General features: G+C 30.3%; 4 protein-coding genes across 5 annotated transcripts; 3 read left to right on the forward strand and 1 right to left on the reverse strand.

The window, feature by feature from the left end:
* The first annotated feature begins 306 nt into the window (after nt 1-306).
* LOC112684573 (GPI mannosyltransferase 2) lies at nt 307-2015 on the forward strand. The gene is made up of 2 exons (XM_025556157.1): nt 307-558; nt 630-2015. The coding sequence occupies exons 1-2, from the start codon at nt 547-549 to the stop codon at nt 1944-1946; spliced, it is 1329 nt and encodes a 442-aa protein (XP_025411942.1). The 5' UTR covers nt 307-546; the 3' UTR covers nt 1947-2015.
* A 733-nt stretch (nt 2016-2748) lies between these two features.
* On the forward strand, nt 2749-5688 carry LOC112684585 (valacyclovir hydrolase). Its single transcript, XM_025556177.1, has 5 exons — nt 2749-2905; nt 3413-3506; nt 3587-3753; nt 3817-4226; nt 5563-5688. Exons 1-5 carry the CDS (start codon nt 2828-2830, stop codon nt 5660-5662), a joined length of 849 nt encoding a protein of 282 aa, XP_025411962.1. The 5' UTR covers nt 2749-2827; the 3' UTR covers nt 5663-5688.
* Nucleotides 5689-5802: 114 nt separating this feature from the next.
* Nucleotides 5803-7190, forward strand: LOC112684584 (inositol-pentakisphosphate 2-kinase). The gene has a single exon (XM_025556176.1). It carries the CDS (start codon nt 5818-5820, stop codon nt 7075-7077), a length of 1260 nt encoding a protein of 419 aa, XP_025411961.1. The 5' UTR covers nt 5803-5817; the 3' UTR covers nt 7078-7190.
* Nucleotides 7191-10878: 3688 nt separating this feature from the next.
* On the reverse strand, nt 10879-18304 carry LOC112684575 (AP-2 complex subunit alpha). 2 transcript variants are annotated; one of them, XM_025556160.1, is made up of 20 exons: nt 17863-18304; nt 17332-17452; nt 16448-16659; nt 15706-15794; nt 15520-15624; nt 15206-15452; nt 15035-15143; nt 14807-14957; nt 14560-14728; nt 14356-14493; nt 14111-14293; nt 13898-14029; nt 13637-13834; nt 13295-13465; nt 13061-13230; nt 12873-13002; nt 12673-12811; nt 12456-12600; nt 12132-12342; nt 10879-11293 (listed from the first exon to the last, which is right to left on the reverse strand). In XM_025556160.1, exons 2-20 carry the CDS (start codon nt 17393-17395, stop codon nt 11216-11218), a joined length of 2841 nt encoding a protein of 946 aa, XP_025411945.1. In that variant the 5' UTR covers nt 17396-17452; nt 17863-18304; the 3' UTR covers nt 10879-11215. The 2 variants fall into 2 exon arrangements, with proteins under 2 accessions (XP_025411945.1, XP_025411946.1); XM_025556161.1 differs by lacking the exon at nt 17863-18304 and adding an exon at nt 17596-17789.
* Nucleotides 18305-18646: the final 342 nt, after the last annotated feature.

Here is an 18646-nt window from a genome sequence, read left to right on the forward strand (position 1 = left end):
AATTACTTACTTATTGTTTTAAATAACTGATTGTAAATATACCTATTTCAATAAAATAAAATAAATTAAAATAACGTATTTATAATTATATATTGCTATACAATCTATAATTTATATTTAATATTACTTGGTTTTGTTTGTAAAACACCAACAGTTGCGCTTATGCCCAAGAAAACAGTTGAACCACAAACTATATATAAAATATTTTCATATAGTCTGTGGTTGAACATTTCAGACATAATCGGCATGTGTTATCAACCAATGGTATGCAGTCAACGATATGATAACAAGGCAATCTGTTATCAACATTATCTCGTAGATAAATAAAAACAAACAGTCATAATCATTTACCGGCAACTTTTTGAACATTCGATCGTTTTGTATTAAGTCAACCGTTATATTTTGTTCAAAAGTAACGTTGTGAGTGTCTTTTTTTTCATATGCAAATTCTCCTTGCAAGCACGAATATTGTTTCAACTAGTATGTGTAGATAATGTATTAGTTTATATCATATTAGTATTAGCCCGTGAAAGTAAAACTTTTGAAATGAAACTAAAGGTAAAATATGCCGTATAATTAGTGCACGGTAAAAAAAATAGTTTATAATATTGGTTTGTTATGCGTTGTAGGGTCTTCGACTTGATCCAACGTCGTGTAGATCCAAAATTTGGCGCCTGGCTGCTTATAGCCGTTTATCTGTATTGATTTTGCAGTATCTTTTCGATATTCTTATTCCCGATCACCAAGCTCATGATGTATTCATATCGCCGAGTTTTCAAGATGAAGATACTTCCAGTGTTGGCCGTACCGTTACCTTTATGTTCGGCGCAAGTCTTCGATGGGATGCACAATATTTTCTTCATATATTTCGATATGGTTACACATATGAAAACACATTAGCTTTTTTCCCTCTGTATCCTTATACCTTACGGCTGTTGACTGCTATTATTCCTGGCCATTTAAATACTTTATTCCTTGTAGCAGCAATACTTTTCAATAATATTATTTTTGTTCTAACTGCATTGGTTTTATTCAACTTAACTTTGCGCATTTACAACAATACACAATTTGCTTATAATTCAGCTGTACTGTTTTGTTTCAATCCAGCAAGCATCTTTTTTTCAGCTCCATATTCAGAATCATTGTTTGCTTTTACAACGTTTTATGGAATGTATCTTATATCAAATGAGAATATTTGGAGATCATCATTATTTTTTGGTCTTTCTGCTTTGAATAGATCCAACGGACTACTTAATGCTGGTTTTCTCATATACTTTATTATACAATCAATAGTAAAAAAAAAAAAATTATTCAAATGTTTTTTAGGCATATGTTTCATTTTTGCCTGTTTTAGTTCATTTCAAATATATGGATATTATAAATTCTGTATACCGCAAGCACACTCATTAGATCCAAAAGTCGTCAACTATGCTACTACTAACAAACTTATTATACCAAATAATCATAGTCTACCACCATGGTGTGGTGTGCGTATACCATACACTTACATTCAAGAAAAGTATTGGAAAAATATTGGATTTTTAAATTACTTCCAAGTCAAACAGGTCCCTAATTTTCTATTGGCTTTTCCTTGTATTTTACTATTATTAACATTTGGATTAAAATATTTTTACAAAAATAATTTTATTTATTTGGGCCTTAGAAGCAGAGATAAACCAGATTTTGTGTATATAGTTCATTCAACATTATTGACATTATTTTGCTTGTTTTGTATTCATGTTCAAGTGACTACTAGAATGATGGCATCTTCAAGTCCAGTATTATACTGGGCTTGTGCATCATATTTTAAATTTCCACTGAAATTAAATAGTATTACTTTCAGTTATTTATTTGAAGATTATAAATCCAGATTGGTTATATTATATTATTGTACATATTTTATTGTTGGTACTGCGCTTTTTGTTAATTTTTTTCCATTTACATAAAAAAAGAAATATTCAGGAGAAAATCATGTAAAAACGCATCATTGATTGACTATAAAAAGTATTATGTGTATTGTTAATATAAAAAAAAAAAAATTCTATCTAGTTTTATGTGTTCATTTTTAAATACAAACGTTATTATTTTATTATGTATTACATTTTATTTTCTAACTACTATGAAAATGTATCATTATTTTCTTTTTTATACTGTAATCAGATTACTTATTTTATTAGCATAAATTATAAATAATTAAACGCTCTTTTATACAAATAAAAAATAAAAAACCTTATAAAATGTTAAAAATAATTTTTATTATGTTGCTATTTATCATTTATTTTCTTGATTGGTTTTAAAAAAATTAAAATTTTCAAGTTAAACACTACATTTTTTTAATTTGATTTTATCTACTACATTTGTAATTTTTATCACATATTTAATGTAAAATAAATTCTAGGTTAACCAGCAGTATTAAATATCACTATATTGTTATTTTTTAACTTTTAAAATCGTCTTTTCTGCTTTATAGTTCAAAAATACACCTGTTGACGTGTATCGGTCTACTAACGGTAATATCTGATAACATTAATGCAGTGTCAAGATATTTATTTAAAAGTCTAAATTGATCACATCTATACAAAGAAAAGTTATTATAATATAAGGATTTTAAAAACAAAATTATAATACTTATTTTTATAGTTCCTACGCAGTCATTAATTTCAATCACTCATTAATACAATTTAATATACCTAATAGATACCATGTTGAGTTCGTTAACGAAAGTTATGATTTATTGATAACACTTATTATCAGAATATTTTATAGCAGTGATTGCTGACATGGTTTTGTTGCATTTTTCTAGAATAATTTCTGTTCCGTAATAATTATGTTTTTTAGGCTTAATATACTTTTAAGAAATATTCGTCCGTTGTTGAGGATGAATCAACGTCATTCTTCATCTGAGGTAATATAATAACTTAATTTTAAATTTCCAAATATTTTGTCTTTAATGTTAAAAACGTGTGTTAATAATTCTGTAACTACATAGCAATAATTATAATAATTTTTTTACTTACTTTTGAATACCAATAACCATAATTTTACCCAATAAATTATTACATTAATATAATATATTATAGAGTGTATAAATGTGTATGCCATTTTTATTAAAAAGTGTAGTAAAACATAAAAAAATCTACAAAATATTTACATTAATTAATATTATTGTTTGTGAATACATTTCGTTAATATTTAATATTAATAATAACATACAAACTTTTACCAAAAAAAATCTTAACAATTCTCAGTTTGATTCATAATATAAATTTAAAATTTAGGGAAAAACTTAAACTTACATAACTGTTATTGGTTATGGGAGTTATGTTTTTCTTTGTAAAATAAAAAAAATAAATCATTTTACTTATTTAATATTTTTAAAGTATATTGTTATGTTTTATGATTTTGTTTACAGAATATAGCAAAAATCAAAGTTAATGATATTGAAATTAACTATTTAAAAGTTGGAAGTGGGCCAAAGGTATTATTATTACTGCCCGGAGCATTAGGTAGTTTATCTTTGCATAAAATCAATTTTACAGTGATTTATACATAAAAATATGATACTAACCTTAGAAATGTTATTCAGGTTCCATATTTACTGATTTTAAACCACAAATTGAAACTCTTAATCGAGATAAATACACAATAGTTGTATGGGATCCACCTGGTTATGGTCATAGTCGACCACCGGACAGAGATTTTTCACCAGGATTTTTTTATCGAGATGCAAATTATGCAATTTCATTAATGAAAGTATTTAATTTTTCCTGTTTTCATTTTTTACCATTATGCTAATCTACATTTAAATCTACCTAGGAGCTACAATTCAATAAATATTCTTTGTTGGGTTGGAGTGATGGTGGTATCACTGCACTTATTGCAGCATCCAAAGCTGTGAACCATGTGGAAAAACTTGTAGTTTGGGGTAGCAATGCATATGTAACTGAAAAAGATTTAGAGTTGTACGAGAAAATACGAGATATTCAAAAATGGTCTCCACGTATGAGACAACCATTCATTGAACTGTATGGAGAGAAGTATTTTTCAGAGACTTGGAGTGCATGGGTAGATTCATTTCAAACAATTCTCAATAAAAACAAAGGGGACATTTGTCGAGAAGAACTGTCTAAAATCAATGCACCGACTCTCATCTTGCATGGTGCTCAGGATTCTCTAGTGCCCATGGAACATCCTGTCTATTTACATAAAAATTTAAAATATGCATCGTAAGTTAATAACATAACAGACATAATTTTAATGAGAAAACAGTACAATTACTGTACATTAATGTAAAATAACAATAATTTTTCTAATGTCGCATAACATTTATGATTCAATTCAAATTAAAATGGCAGTATATGGAGTTATACGAGCATTATTATATAAATTCTATCTACTGCATAAATAACTATATTTTATTTCTTAATAAAAAATCATGTAGTGAAAGGTTAACTATGGTAGGTAATACAAAATAGTGGATAAACCAGAAGGCTCTGATCTTAAATTTTACAGTTTAAAGAAGAAAAAAAATGTTTACTTTGGCAGTCTTAATATGGTTAAAGGCATTACTAGCCATCATTTTCTTTCTCTTTCTATTACACGCGCAATATAGGAATTTGGACGTTTTCTATTTCCAACGTACCGATCGATCTATTGATGCGATAAGGCTTTTGAAAACTGAATTAAACTTATCGTAAAATCTTCTTTAGAAGATTTTATAAATTTTATAAATTCACCCAAAATTTCACAAAATAAGATTAAACAAATTGAAAACATAAAAATTAACAAAAAAATTAATTTTTAAGTATGTTAAGTATAAAATTTAAAAAAAAAGTAAGAAAGTCGATCTAAAGAAGACTTTACCAAGAATTCAAATTAGTTTTCAATATTCTTATCGATCGATATACCTATATTGCGCGTATAATAGAAAGATAAAGAAATTCATGGCTTGCAATTAAAAAAATAAATGCAATTAAATAAATTTCTGTAACTTGGATAAAAACTAAATGAGCCATAACATATCACACCAACAAATGCACAATAATCGAAAACTTAAAATAATCATATAGATATCTGTTGTTTTCACTGATGCGTTGATTAACAGATTTTACTTTTGGTATTTTCAAACATACCATTACACACTTTGTTGAGTCATGTAGTCGTGCGCGTAACAGAGCTTATTTTAACATACAAAGTACGTGGCACTAGTACTCCCCCCCTCAGTAATAATTGAATGCTATCCAGTGGTGGATGATTTTGCCAAAAATGATTTAACCAACACATTATTATAACGACCGTAGTAACAGGAGTTGATTTTCCCTGTATGTTCCTCTGCAGAACACCACGATTATGAAATACGATGGTAGACAATTTTGTTGAAATACAACCAATGAAAATTACTTAACATATGTTCTGGCGCGTAATGAAACATTCATACGATCTAAATAAATATACGTGTGCGAGAATCGCAATTAGCCACCACCACAACACACGCGCCATTGTAATAATGTGTACGACACGGGTTTTCACTGATTGTTTCCGTTTTCGGTGCGTTTGTTGCAGGATTAAAGTTTTTCCCGACGCCAAGCACAACGTTCATTTGAAGTACCCGGAAGGGTTCAACTCCGCGGTTGACGAATTCCTGTGCGGGACGACGCAATAACACATGGGAATCGGGGATAACTGTACCGTAGTAGATAGGTTAGATTAGGTTACTAGACGGGTTAGGTTATTGTACCAGAATATTCTTGTTACGGTTTTTTTTTCTATTTTATACATTTATCCGCGGGGTAGCTCGTAGTTTAATGAGAAGGGATCATGAGCGGACCCGATGAGGCAACGGCAGAACGGTCGTTACGGACGCTGACGTTGAGCGACAAAAGTTGGCTGTACAAAGGCGAGGGGAACGCAAACGTCGTGCTCGCGATGCCTGCGGACGGGACGGTGTTGCGCGTCATGAAGGACGGCGGAACGGCGGAAACACTGCGTCTGCGCACACGGTACTACGACGCGATCCGCCGGTCTTTCTTGGACGAGTACACCGACGTGCCCGTGCTCGTGTCAGTGCACGAGGAACAGCTGCTCGAGGTGGACCGACGTCTGCGTGCACAGGGCTGCCGGCCGTCGGACAGGCTTTACAAGGGCCTCGCGTTCACGGTGGGCCTAGCGGCCGTGTGCCCGGACTACACGGTGCTGATGCAAGCGCGGGCCGCGATCACGCCCGTCTACTGCGTCGAGATCAAACCGAAACAGGGATGGCTGCACGTGACCGACAGGAGGGCGCAGGCCAGGTGCGCGTTCTGCGCGCATCAGTATCTGAAGCTGTGCCGCGGTGAAATCTCGGTCGTCAGCCGGTACTGCCCGCTGGACCTGTTCTCCGGGCGCCGCGAACGGGTGCGCCGCGCTGTCCGCCGACTGCTGCACACGCCACAGAACAATTTGAAAATGTTCTTGGATGGCGTCCCGCTCGATGGCCGGGACGGTGGTTTCGCGCGAGTGGCGAGCGACGCGTTCGGTGACGAACACCGGTTCGCTGAGTTCGTCGCGGCCGTCTTGCTCGACGATGCCGCTGCCGGCACGGATCAGGAGGTGCACGCGGCCGCCACGGAACAGGACCCGGCAACATCGCTAGCCGGGTGCGACTTCGAAGCGATTCCCATGCCCCGGGACTGTGTGCTGCACAAGATCCTGACGATGCAGAAGATGCAAACGACCGGTTTCGCAATCGTGTACTCGGAGTACGACCGGTCACCGAAGTCCGCGGCCGCGCAGTTCGGCCACGTCGATCGCTTGGTGCGGGTGGCCGCGGCTGGAGGACAGTTCGTGCTGGATCCGTTGGACGGCTATCTGGTAGCCGCCACCGCTCAAGACTGTTCGCTGTTCGTGACGTTCAGCGGCACACGGATGCCCAGCGACACCGTCCAACAACAACGGGGTGTCGTTCGGTTCGGCACCGGTTGGTACGCGGTCCAGGTCAAAGTGTCCGACCTGGACCCGAAACCGTTGTCCACCGTCGAAAAACACCGGAAACGAAACGCCGACATGTTGCTGGCCTGCGAACAGTACTTAGGTCGGTGAAGAAACGGCGTTCGGTCTGCGAACCTATTGTTTTACAAATATATAATACTCAGGTTGCATCTCTCTCGCGTCTATTCCATCGATTCGAATAAAATATTTTTACTTCGTGTGTATGATGTGTTGTTAATAAGTATTGTTTTAAAAAAATTTATTTTATAACCTCTACGAAATTAATAAAATAATAATATAATCAGTTTTCAATTAAGTGTCGGCTGTGTGGTTTTTCAGGTCCGAATACTCCCAAAAGTTTCTGGACGATGTACCTATTGTTAGTGTTGTTACGTTTTAAGATTAGCACGTAAAAACTATAATCTTAATTTCCAATCGTAAAAAAGTTATGTAAAATCTCACAACCAATCACTTGTAAAATCACTAATCATATACTTGAACTTACAATAGTAGTATACAGGGGTGGATAAACCCATAGAGAAAAAGGGATTTTCCCTGTGGCCCCTCGCCCTTTATTATGTCGGTGGCCCCCTCGATACCATTAATTTTTTCATGAAAATTTATTATTTTTTTTCTATAGTTAAATTCTTTAAATTAAATTAAGATGAGTAAGTATAATACATTTTTTAAAAGCAATTTTTTTTTCTTTCATTTTGGTGGCCCCATTAAAATATTTCCCTGTAACAAAAAAACTACTATGGTAACTCACCTCTGGTAGTATACCTAAGTAAAAGGAGTGTTTTATTTTTATTTTTAAGAAAACCCAAGAACATTGTGTTATTTTCCAAGATCATTTCTGTCGCCTACACTGGAATATGTGCCCTTTCTACGTCTGTAATTTATTGACAAACGTAAAAGTACAAGGAATGGTGTTTTAATTAAAATCGCAATGATATAAGGTCGATAAAAATTAATATATTGCGTAAAAAATTTTAAATGGCTGAGAATTACGAAATAAATAAACAATAGATCGGACGGACAATAATTTAGTATAGCCGAAAACTGCTACAAAAATTAAATCCTCATTTCCGATTTACTTGAATAGTTACTGCTTACTTATGGTATACTTTGTTATAACTGTACTTATATCCGTAGAGGCTTAAATAATATCTAATAATTAACTGTGTGGATAACATAAATATCATAATCTCATCAGACGGAATGGATAATTATAATATAAATCCCACGAGCACCGTAATGACGCAAGTTTTCCATTGCTCCTTAATTAAGCATTCTTCTTAAGTACTAAAAGCATGTGATGGTAGTAGTGATGCGAGAGGTTGAAACAGATTGACACGAAAGCGTAAAATGTATAAATTACTAAGTATCATATAACCAGAAGCGCTGTTTTTATGGTAGACCCTTGGGCTCTAAAAATGTATCAATAGATAATATCAAGGTTATTTATTGATGACCAAAAAACTGAAAACACTCATTTATTACTTTAAATTTTAAATTTCAATAAAAATGTGTTTAACTGAGTAAATTTTATTGTCATAGTTTAAAATAATTAACATGAGAACAAGTTGTATTTTGATGGCCATTCTCGTTCCACAGTACACAAGGCTTATATTTAATACATACACGTATTGTACAGTTCAATTTGATTATTTTTGATTCAAAAATATATGGATCACAATGTATCAGCACCAATTTACGATAATAAGCAAGGACGACATTGTCTAGTTGAATTCATGACACAATTTATAAAAATATAAATGTTCAGACTAATTTTTGGTCTAATAGTAAAAAACAAAATAAAAGTTCATGGCGGTACACAACACAATAACCAACAAGCAGGGTTAGGTTTGAAATAGTTCACAAGTAGTGTACATACGATAAATACGTATAATATAAATAATTCACTCTACATACAATATTAAAATTATAAACGACTGGATATGAGTACATGTTTATTACATATGAAAATGGACAATAATTAATTAATCATAATATAAAATAACTATACGGATTTATAAAAGATGACTTGATGTTTGAAAACTATATACGTCACCTGACAAATGAAAATATTTGCGATTTAAGCAACAATAATAATAAAAATAAAAATAATAATATATAAATAAAACAATGAAAACAATAAAAATGACAATAATAAATAGCAAAATATTTCTATTATGTATCAATATTGTATCTAAAGAACAAAAGATTAACATGACACAAATATTGTTTATTATTACACAAAATATATAATAATAATATAATATATTGTCTATTAATTATTATATAACATGGGCCCCATACACATATTAGTATATTACCTGTACATACCTGTTGTAAATAGTACATATATCTACTGCTGTTTCAAACGTCAAGATATTCGATTAAGACAAATTGCATCCATCAATTATATTTTCACATGAAATAAATTAAATATAGAAAAAAACTGAGGTATAAAATAACATAAATTGGACATTAACAATAGATAATTACTAATAGTTGCATAAGTATTTGTTATATCATAGTCTGTGATAATTTATTTTTAAACAACTATCAACTGTTGTCTAATACAAAATAAAATATTCTATATAAATAAATAATTAGGATAAAAGGATGGATCACATGTTAAGTTAAATTGTTTATACAATATGATAATTTAGTATATAAATATATTGTCGTACTTAGAATGATATAATAATTTATATATATATATACCATTTATAAAGCTACTAGGTTATTATAAATTAATAATATATACTTTTAGTTCTTACAGAACATCAGGTGAATACAATTAAATAAGTATAATTATTTTACTATAGTTGAATGTATATTATAAATGGAGAGTAGAAGTGGAGAAAAAAGTTTATTACAATAATAAAGAAAACAGATCAAGCAAACTTTTTTCCCCAGTACATTTTCGGGTTAATCTACTCGTAAATTAAATATATTTATGGATGTTTTATTACAAGTAGTTGATAGAATAAGCACATGTAGAAACCCCTTCAATTGAAAAATGATAAAAAAAATGTTATAAAATTATTTATATTTGTTTGGTTAATTAGAAAAAATAAATAAGAATATGAAATATGATAAGGAAGAAAATAATGAAAGGATAGTAGGATTATTATTTATTATTATTATAATACGCATAAACCGCTAAATAACTAGAAGAAACACATTATTAGATTAATTGCAAAAATAAAATAGATCATCAAATCACCTACACAACAGTAATTTATAATATACTTTTAGAGTATGTAGTTCCTTATTTTTTTTAACTAATAAAAAAACACCAATTAATTTAACTTCTTCAGACTGATTAAGAAAATAATTTTTCACATCATTATTATAAAAAATATCCACATAAAATGGCATAATATAGTACTAGCCTAATGACTAAAACAATATTTGTAATATATAGGTCTAAATTCTATACATTACAAGACATATTTTGCACAATAACTGTGTAGGATAAAATTAATGGCAAATTAAAATTACTACTCTAATTTATATATAAATAACTTACTATGTAATTCATGTAAGAATTAATTTTTTTTAATTTATTTATATTTTGTTTTAATAATATGTAATATTAAATGTCTTAATTTTATGAAATAAACATATTTAAATTTACTTTGGTTAATAGTCTTTGTGGTAACTTTAAAAAAAAAATGTTATCTTGTTTCAAAGAAAATTCACGAAAAAAAAACCATTATTACAATCAACATTAACAAATAATTTTTATTAAATTTCCAGAAATTTAAATTTTAAAAAGATTGCATAAAACAAGAAAGAATAAATACTTATAATACTGTTGTTCATTTCAGTTTTGGGATGTTAAAAATAAAAAAAACTATTTTTATAAAATAATAAAAAAAGAAACTTAAATTTAAGTTAAAATTCAATGTAAATAAATATATATAATTTTATTATTTTTACCACTTAACATCTTTGGGGTCCAGACAACATTATGCCACATACACATACAACGTAATATCACAAAAAAGAAAAAAATAATAAATTAATTATATGATCTAAGACTTAGAATATTTTAATTTAATTTTAATTTTTATAATTGTATATGATGTTATAGTTGTATGCATGTGTGACAAGTATGTGTGCGTGCATAAAAAACAATAATTCGAAACCACAAAAAAAAAAAATAATAATGAAATAAAATATCTAATATTTCAGTATGCTTTTCATATAACTATTAACTATTACCAGATTTTTAAAACTGGTCAGCCAAAAGATCACAAATTTCAATAGACACCGGTTCTTTGCTGGATCTTACAGTCAAACGATACATCTATAAAAATAAAAAATAAATAACATTATAAATAATATTTATTTTATTTTATCCAAATAATTTATATTCAAGTTTTACAATTCTTTGTTTATAAGTAATAAGAAACATTTTAATTTTTAATACTGATTTCTAATCTTTTAATGAAAAATCAAAATATATTTATTGTGCTTTTATTACTAACACATTGGTCATTCTTCAAACATTAACAATTAGAATTAAAAATAGAGCAATATAATAAGTGTTTAAGATGGATTATTTAAAATCAATAGTACTCGATTAAACAGTACTGAAAAATATATCTAGACAATCAAAAATGAATATTGCAGCTATTAAAACAAGGGCTACATTAGCCCTAAAAATATAACTATCATATACATATTGAAATCAATAAACATAGTAATCACAATTATAATCCTATAGACTGTTTCTCGGAAAACTTATTTGTATTTTATTGTTACTATAATTATAAGGTAATCAATCCACATTTAAGCGGTCATGCCGTTACATAAATTACCATTTGTTAATCAAAGTAGATTCATATAAACAATGTATGAATTTCTACAATTTAAAATGTAAATTTTAATAAACAAGTTGGGAAAATATGGTACTTTTAAGTATATTATATTTATAATTCATTTAAAAGCAATATTATTTAAATTTTTTATTTTTTTTTTTTTTTTTTGTAAAATTTGGTGTTGTTGTTTATTTAAATTTTTAATTAAATATTTATTTATTATAAGATGTTAAGCAAGATACTATTAATTTATTTTTATTTGTTTAATTCATTCAATCTTTGGCATGCGCATGTACATTTTTAATAGCAGCTATAAATACATACCTGAGCTTGTTTATTGGGTTCTAAGCGCAACAAACATCCAATCTGTTGTGTTTTTGTATGAACAATACCAGCACAAACAAAATTATCAGGATTTGGATCGATGCCATCTAATAACTGCATACCAAACCCAGAAAGTTTTGTTCTAGTCGATACCTGATCCATTGGCTGTGATGCTTTAAATATTTTTTGTGACTTTTGTGGATCATGATTACTAAAAAACAAAATAAGAAATAAATTAAATTAATAAAAAAAAATGTATTGAAAATTATTAAATACAGTATATAATATACCCAAATATAAATTAATTATATTAATATCAATTACCTGCCAAGATTTTTCCACCGAGCAAAGAAAGACTCACTGTTCATTTCAGTTGGTTCATAAAATTTATTTAAAGTTACTGGCAATTTGATGGAAACATTTTGTGGGACACCGTTATACACAAATGAAACATTAATAACAGGTACATCTAAAAACCAAAATGATTTGATAAATACTTAACAACTATACAATCTGAAAAATTAAAAATACAAGACATTACCTGTATACTCTTCTATACATTCAACAATAACTAGCTGCTGTATTTGTGCACCAGCTTCCAGAACTGGCTCAATAGGTTTAATTTGAACAGCTAATTTGGTGACCCAAAGATGAGGACTAGATAATACTGTGGAAAAATTCTGGAAAAAAAATGGTTTGTTAAATAAAAACTAATATTAAGTATTTAGATTGAAAATTTACCAGCAATGGTATTGTTGTTTTGTTTCCATAAAACAGACTTAAACGCCCCAAATTTCTTTTAAACTCACATTTTACACCAACTTGAATTAATTCATTTTCAAACAAGACTCCATTATTTTTACAAATAAATCTATAAATAAAAAATAAATTTAAAAGAAAATAAAATATATAAATATAAATAAGTTTACTTTTTAGGATTATAGTTATTTTGACTGGCATTCAATGAGTTTGAACCAGTTGATCCTCCACTACCATATAAATCTCCCAAAACATCAACTAATACATTAGCATTACTAGAATGTGTAGAAGATGCAATTGGTGTTGATAAACCTAATAGATCTGCAGAATTGCTGTTAGACTGCAAAATTTATATTTAAAAGATTACATCATTTTCATTTTATTTAAATGTTAACAACCCTTACATTTGAGTGATTATTAACATGACTATTTTGATGGTTTATAGGAGAAGGTTGGGGACTACGATTTTCTTGTGTTTCGGTTTCTGGTACACGACCTGGTTTTTTCTTTTTCAAGACAGCTAATATTGATGATTCACGTTCAGGAAAAGATGGCATTTCTTCTAAAACGGTGGCCTAATAGTAAACATACAAAAAAAAAATAGGATGTGTTTTAACTGAAATAGATAAAATTAATGACAAAAACTAAAGTTAAAGATGCCATATTAATCTAAAATCAGATACTAAAAAAACAAAATTCAGATTACCTGATTACCAAAATAAATATATATTCCAAAAAAAACATACCAACACATCAGTAGATACAATTTTTGACAACTGTAAGTACTCTGATGCTCGCTGTTGTAGTTCGGCATCAGCACTTCGTAAATTGCTGTCTTGTTTGAGAATTTCTTGAATTGTGGTCTTTACTTCAGGGAATAAATTAATGAATTTAACATATGTTGACAATAATAATGCTCGAGTCATTGGAGAACACAAATGGTACTATAAATACAAAAATTATTAAATAAATCAAACATTTAAAATTATACATTTACTTATTTTTACCTTGGAATGTAATAATTGAAATTGGACATTTGGAGCAGATCGAGTATCACCAGCAATCAAATTTCCAAACTCTCCAAGTATATACCCCCCAACTTTTACCATATTTTCATGACAAGCAGGTGCTTGAAGAGCCTATAGTTTACATAAAAGTGTAATAATTAATATAGTTCTTATTATAAAATAAAAATAATATAGTATAACAAAGTATAGCACCTCAAATACAGTCTTGGCAGCATAACCTTGTACATCGTCTCTATTTATAACAATTTGAATAACACGGTACCAAACCTCTTCGGAAACATAATCACCTGCTATCCTAATTAAATTCAGAATAACATCCACATACCATGTATAATCAGTAGCATATTTCTCGGCCAATATAGCTACTTTCAATACCTACATAACAAAAATAAATGTACTAAAATAATAAAAAAATAATAATAGTTTTTAATATTTACCATTTCTTCTCTTATTGAGTAATCAGCAGTTTCCAGATAATTTAACATTTCCTGAACTATTTCCTCAGAATTTGACTTGTCACACATAGCATACAATAAATCAACTGCTTGCTGTCTAACGGAAACATCTTTTTCCATCTAATAACAAGTACAAATTTTGTATAAAAATAAAAAAAAAAATTTTAATTTCAATTAACAACTTACTTTCATAGACAATATAACAACTTCTTGATGTTTCTTAACGGCTTCATGCGAAAACTCAGAATTTGCCAAAAGGCACATAGACTCCAGAGCTAAATATCTAAGGTTTGTTTCTCGATTAGATAAAAATTGGCCCAACTGGTTGCAAGCTCTAACGAGTAAATTTGGTTCACTACAAAATTAGCATAAAAATGTAAAAATGTAGAAAAATAAGTAAATTTCATTTAAATTGCATTTAATATTGTTATACCTGTCATTATGAATAATCAAACTAATAGCTTCAAATAGTACAGCATTTTTAGCATTGGAATGTTGTACTTTTTTTGATTTAGGAGCTTCTTGTGCTTTGTTCAAAATAGTCTCTAAACATTCATTCAATCTAACTCTAACACCTGCATCTTCTGTAAGAGTACAAGAGAAGAAAAAATTAATAAAAAATATTTAATAACTGTTAAAATTATTTAAATTAAATGCATACCAGGTGTAGAATAATTTTGTAAAAGTCGAAGTAATTTAACTGATAACCATGGAGCTGGGACAAAGTAATAGGTATAATCTTGAAGATCTGTATAACTAGCAGTCACAATCTATATAAAATATAAAAATTTCTAGTTATAAAGAAAGACTAAATTAATATATTCTCATCTACCCTGGAAAGTCTTGAGACTGCAAAACTGACACACGCTTTGTATTCTTTTGGATTTCGTTTAACAAGAGCATCAATAAGAGAAACAGCAGCTGTGACCACACCTAAATGTTGATCGTTTAATAGGTGAACAATTCTTGAAGTCCATTCACTGGCACCATTTGAATCTATGGGTATCACATCAGGATTGGTACGTAATAATCGGAGAAAACATAGTGCAGCTGATTGTTTGACAACATCCATAGTGTCACTAAATATAATATATATTTAATTTAGTATTTTATAATATTTAGTGCATGAAATTTAAATATGCATACCCCGAAACCAACAGTTTTGGTATGTCATAACCAAATGCTTCAGCCATATCTCTACTACCAATATTGGCAATACATTGCATTGCTAAATTTACATGGATTGAATTCCTAATGAAAAATAAATAAAAAAATAAAATATAAAGATATAATCTAGAATAAACATATATTATTATTCAAATATTAATTTACCGAGATTGCAGATCATTCTTAATACTTTGATTAATAAGTTTAATCAAATCACTATTTGTATTTACTAGTACTGAAATAAACAGATAACCCTAAAAAAAAAAATAAAAAAAAAAATCATTTAACACTTAAAATATAGATGTATAAGTGTAATCAACAAAAAATTAAGAAATAATATAAGATTACAACAATCAAAAATTAATGATCAAACTTATAGCAATTTCTAAATAATTCATAAATATAAATTTCATAACATTCTTAAATTAAATTACAAATATTAATTGTTTATAGTAGATTTTTCTAATAGATCATTCTAGAAATCTCAAAATAAAACAAAAGAAATTCAAAATATCAAGATATACAAATATATTATTAAATATAAGTTTCAATGGAATTATAATTCAATTTGTGGTATTGAAATTTTTAAATAATCAACATAAAATTAGTCAACTATATATTATTTTATTACAATATGATGCCACTTAATTAAGTACAAAGACATGTGAAGATGAAATTTCAATAATGGATATAGTCTTCATAAATATATAAATGTTTCAACAAATCCTTTAGATATAATTAACTATAACCATAAAATATAACATTGAATGAACAATTCAATTTTAGTAAATTAGCTTTAAAAAATTAAGCTATCCTATATAAATCTTATATAAATACTTATTATGTGATTAAATAATACATTGAATCAAAGGAAATAATATAAAATCGATTTGATAAATAAACTTACTATTTGTTTTTCAGAATATTTATTGGAAGATAACAAGTTAACAGCTTCCATATGGCCAAAATCAATATCATGACCCAATAGAAATATGAACAAGAGCTTACATACATATTTCTTTTTTTGATATCCATCTAATGTTTTGTCTCCTTTAAATTTGCTCCTTATATTTGCTAATTCTTTATTAATTCTCTTTATTTCCGCCTCTTTACTTTTACCTAAAAAAAATTATCATCATAAGAATAGAACATATAAAAATAGTTTGTGAAAATAAATTAAATTAAAAAAAAAATATCATTAAAATTACTATCAAAATAGTATGTTATATTTACATATTATATTAAATTATTAAATTTAAAATTGTATACATTTACAATACACAACAAAATAACCGCATAACATACTTTATCAAGAGATAAACAATTATCTCTGGCCATAGTATCTGTCTGTTTATTTTCAAAATATTACACATTAATGTACAATTTTAAACAATAAACAAAACAAAAATAAATTTCAATAACAGTTAAAAACATTTTATAGTGATCAAAATTATAAATATTTAATTTAAATAAAAGATATAATTGAATTGCAAAACAATTTAAAAACTTTTTAAAAATTTAAAAATTTAAAATCATTAAACCTATAATGAAATATTGAACATTCTACTAATAGACGTATAAAAATCTAATTACAAACAATGTAAAGTGTGAATATAGATAAAATTGAAATATATGACACGGTTCTATTATATTTATTTATTGTTATCATAGCTAAGAATATCAAAAAATCTTATGTCCAATTATTTTGAATAAAAATTTTCAATATTAATACTACTGTCTATTACTCAAGACTTATGATTTTAACACATAAAATGGAAAACATCAACTTACAATTTCTGATATCTGAAATAAAGACAGCAAGACCTCGCATACCATCTCCTCTAACGGCCGGCATGATTATAGTTGTAAAAAAAGTGTTCAACAATAAACTTTAGACCCAGTCTTTGGAAATCTATAAAACATAATGGAAAAAAACAATTAAGTAATAAAGTTGTAACAAACAGAATCCAGTAAGGGAGTAGAGCAGTTGGAGATCGGGACATTGTGCAATGGTTTGAAAGGTTGTCACCAGTACAGTTGGAAATGAACGCATACCTATTGTACACTACAAACACAGCAACAATAACAATGGTAGCAACTTTTGATTCTATTGGATTTTTAATGGACAGTTTCCTGTGACAGTATCTGGGCAGCAACCCTCCACCCTGGGGGGACAGGCACGTCCACGTTAGAACGATACGAGGAGGGAAATCCCGTCGCGGCGGTTATCAGCGGACTTCCTAGTCCAGCCCCTCCACCATATCACGGGGAAAGGGATAGCCTGTCATACGTGAGACGATAGAGGGGGAGAACTGACCGTACCTGGAGACCGTGACGTGACGGAGTCATTCAAAACGTCACCAACACGGGAACTCTTGATTCTCGGTGGTTGTTTGGTGGTCTCGGAGACTCAGGACGCAACGGCAGTGGACATAACGACGGATTTTCGGAGCTCGAGCGTCGAGTACGTTTGCCTTGTACACACCGCCGGAATATTATCACGACGCTATCTATTGGCAGAGACGACGACACACACACATGCACACTCACGTTAAGTCCGTCGGTTCTCGGAAGGATTTTCTTTTACTACTTGTTCACACCGTCAGCGAACGTCGACCGGCGCGGCGCGGCACGTAAACACACACACACACACACACACGCGCGCGCGCACACAAGCATTCGCTACACCACCTCGGGACTCGGTCAGACCGACTCGAAGAATTTAATTTAATTTTTTTTTTATTATTCCTTTTCCCCAATTCGGTTTTTCTCCTCTCCGTCGCGCACTACCGTCGTCGTGCCACCGTCTCAGTCGTGCGCGCACCGACGACACGGCGCACGGCACGCTCTATCGTCGTCGCGCGGCACCAACCGCTTCCGCAAAACCGATCCGTTGGTCACACTGTCGGTCGCACGCGAACCGGGAGATCGCGCGGTGCGTGTACGCGACACGATAACGGAAATCGATCGTTTCCCGTGGACAGATCCGTGTGCCGTCCGTCAAGCGGGGGCGTTTCCCCGTACTCGTTCAAGCGGCCGCCGTGCGAATCTACGCAGTCTCGGCAACTCGGCCGTTCGTTATCTGTTTTTCGCGCAATCGTCCGCG

Source organism: Sipha flava, unplaced genomic scaffold, assembly GCF_003268045.1.
Source record: "Sipha flava isolate LNK unplaced genomic scaffold, YSA_version1 252_pilon_pilon, whole genome shotgun sequence".
In the NCBI taxonomy this organism is placed as follows: domain Eukaryota; kingdom Metazoa; phylum Arthropoda; class Insecta; order Hemiptera; family Aphididae; genus Sipha; species Sipha flava.

What these genes read in the sequence shown, in the direction of transcription:
- LOC112684585 (XM_025556177.1), top strand. Translation starts at nt 2,828, where the DNA reads ATGTTTTTTAGGCTTAATATACTTTTAAGAAATATTCGTCCGTTGTTG. An exon ending in ATGCAATTTCATTAATGAAA is followed by an intron (nt 3,754 to 3,816) that starts GTATTTAATTTT and finishes AAATCTACCTAG; the next exon opens with GAGCTACAATTCAATAAATA. An exon ending in AAAAATTTAAAATATGCATC is followed by an intron (nt 4,227 to 5,562) that starts GTAAGTTAATAA and finishes CGTTTGTTGCAG; the next exon opens with GATTAAAGTTTTTCCCGACG.
- LOC112684584 (XM_025556176.1), top strand. Translation starts at nt 5,818, where the DNA reads ATGAGCGGACCCGATGAGGCAACGGCAGAACGGTCGTTACGGACGCTG.
- LOC112684575 (XM_025556160.1), bottom strand. Translation starts at nt 17,395, where the DNA reads ATGCCGGCCGTTAGAGGAGATGGTATGCGAGGTCTTGCTGTCTTTATT. An exon ending in TTGTATCTACTGATGTGTTG is followed by an intron (nt 13,466 to 13,636) that starts GTATGTTTTTTT and finishes GTTTACTATTAG; the next exon opens with GCCACCGTTTTAGAAGAAAT. An exon ending in AACCCAATAAACAAGCTCAG is followed by an intron (nt 11,294 to 12,131) that starts GTATGTATTTAT and finishes TTATTTTTATAG; the next exon opens with ATGTATCGTTTGACTGTAAG.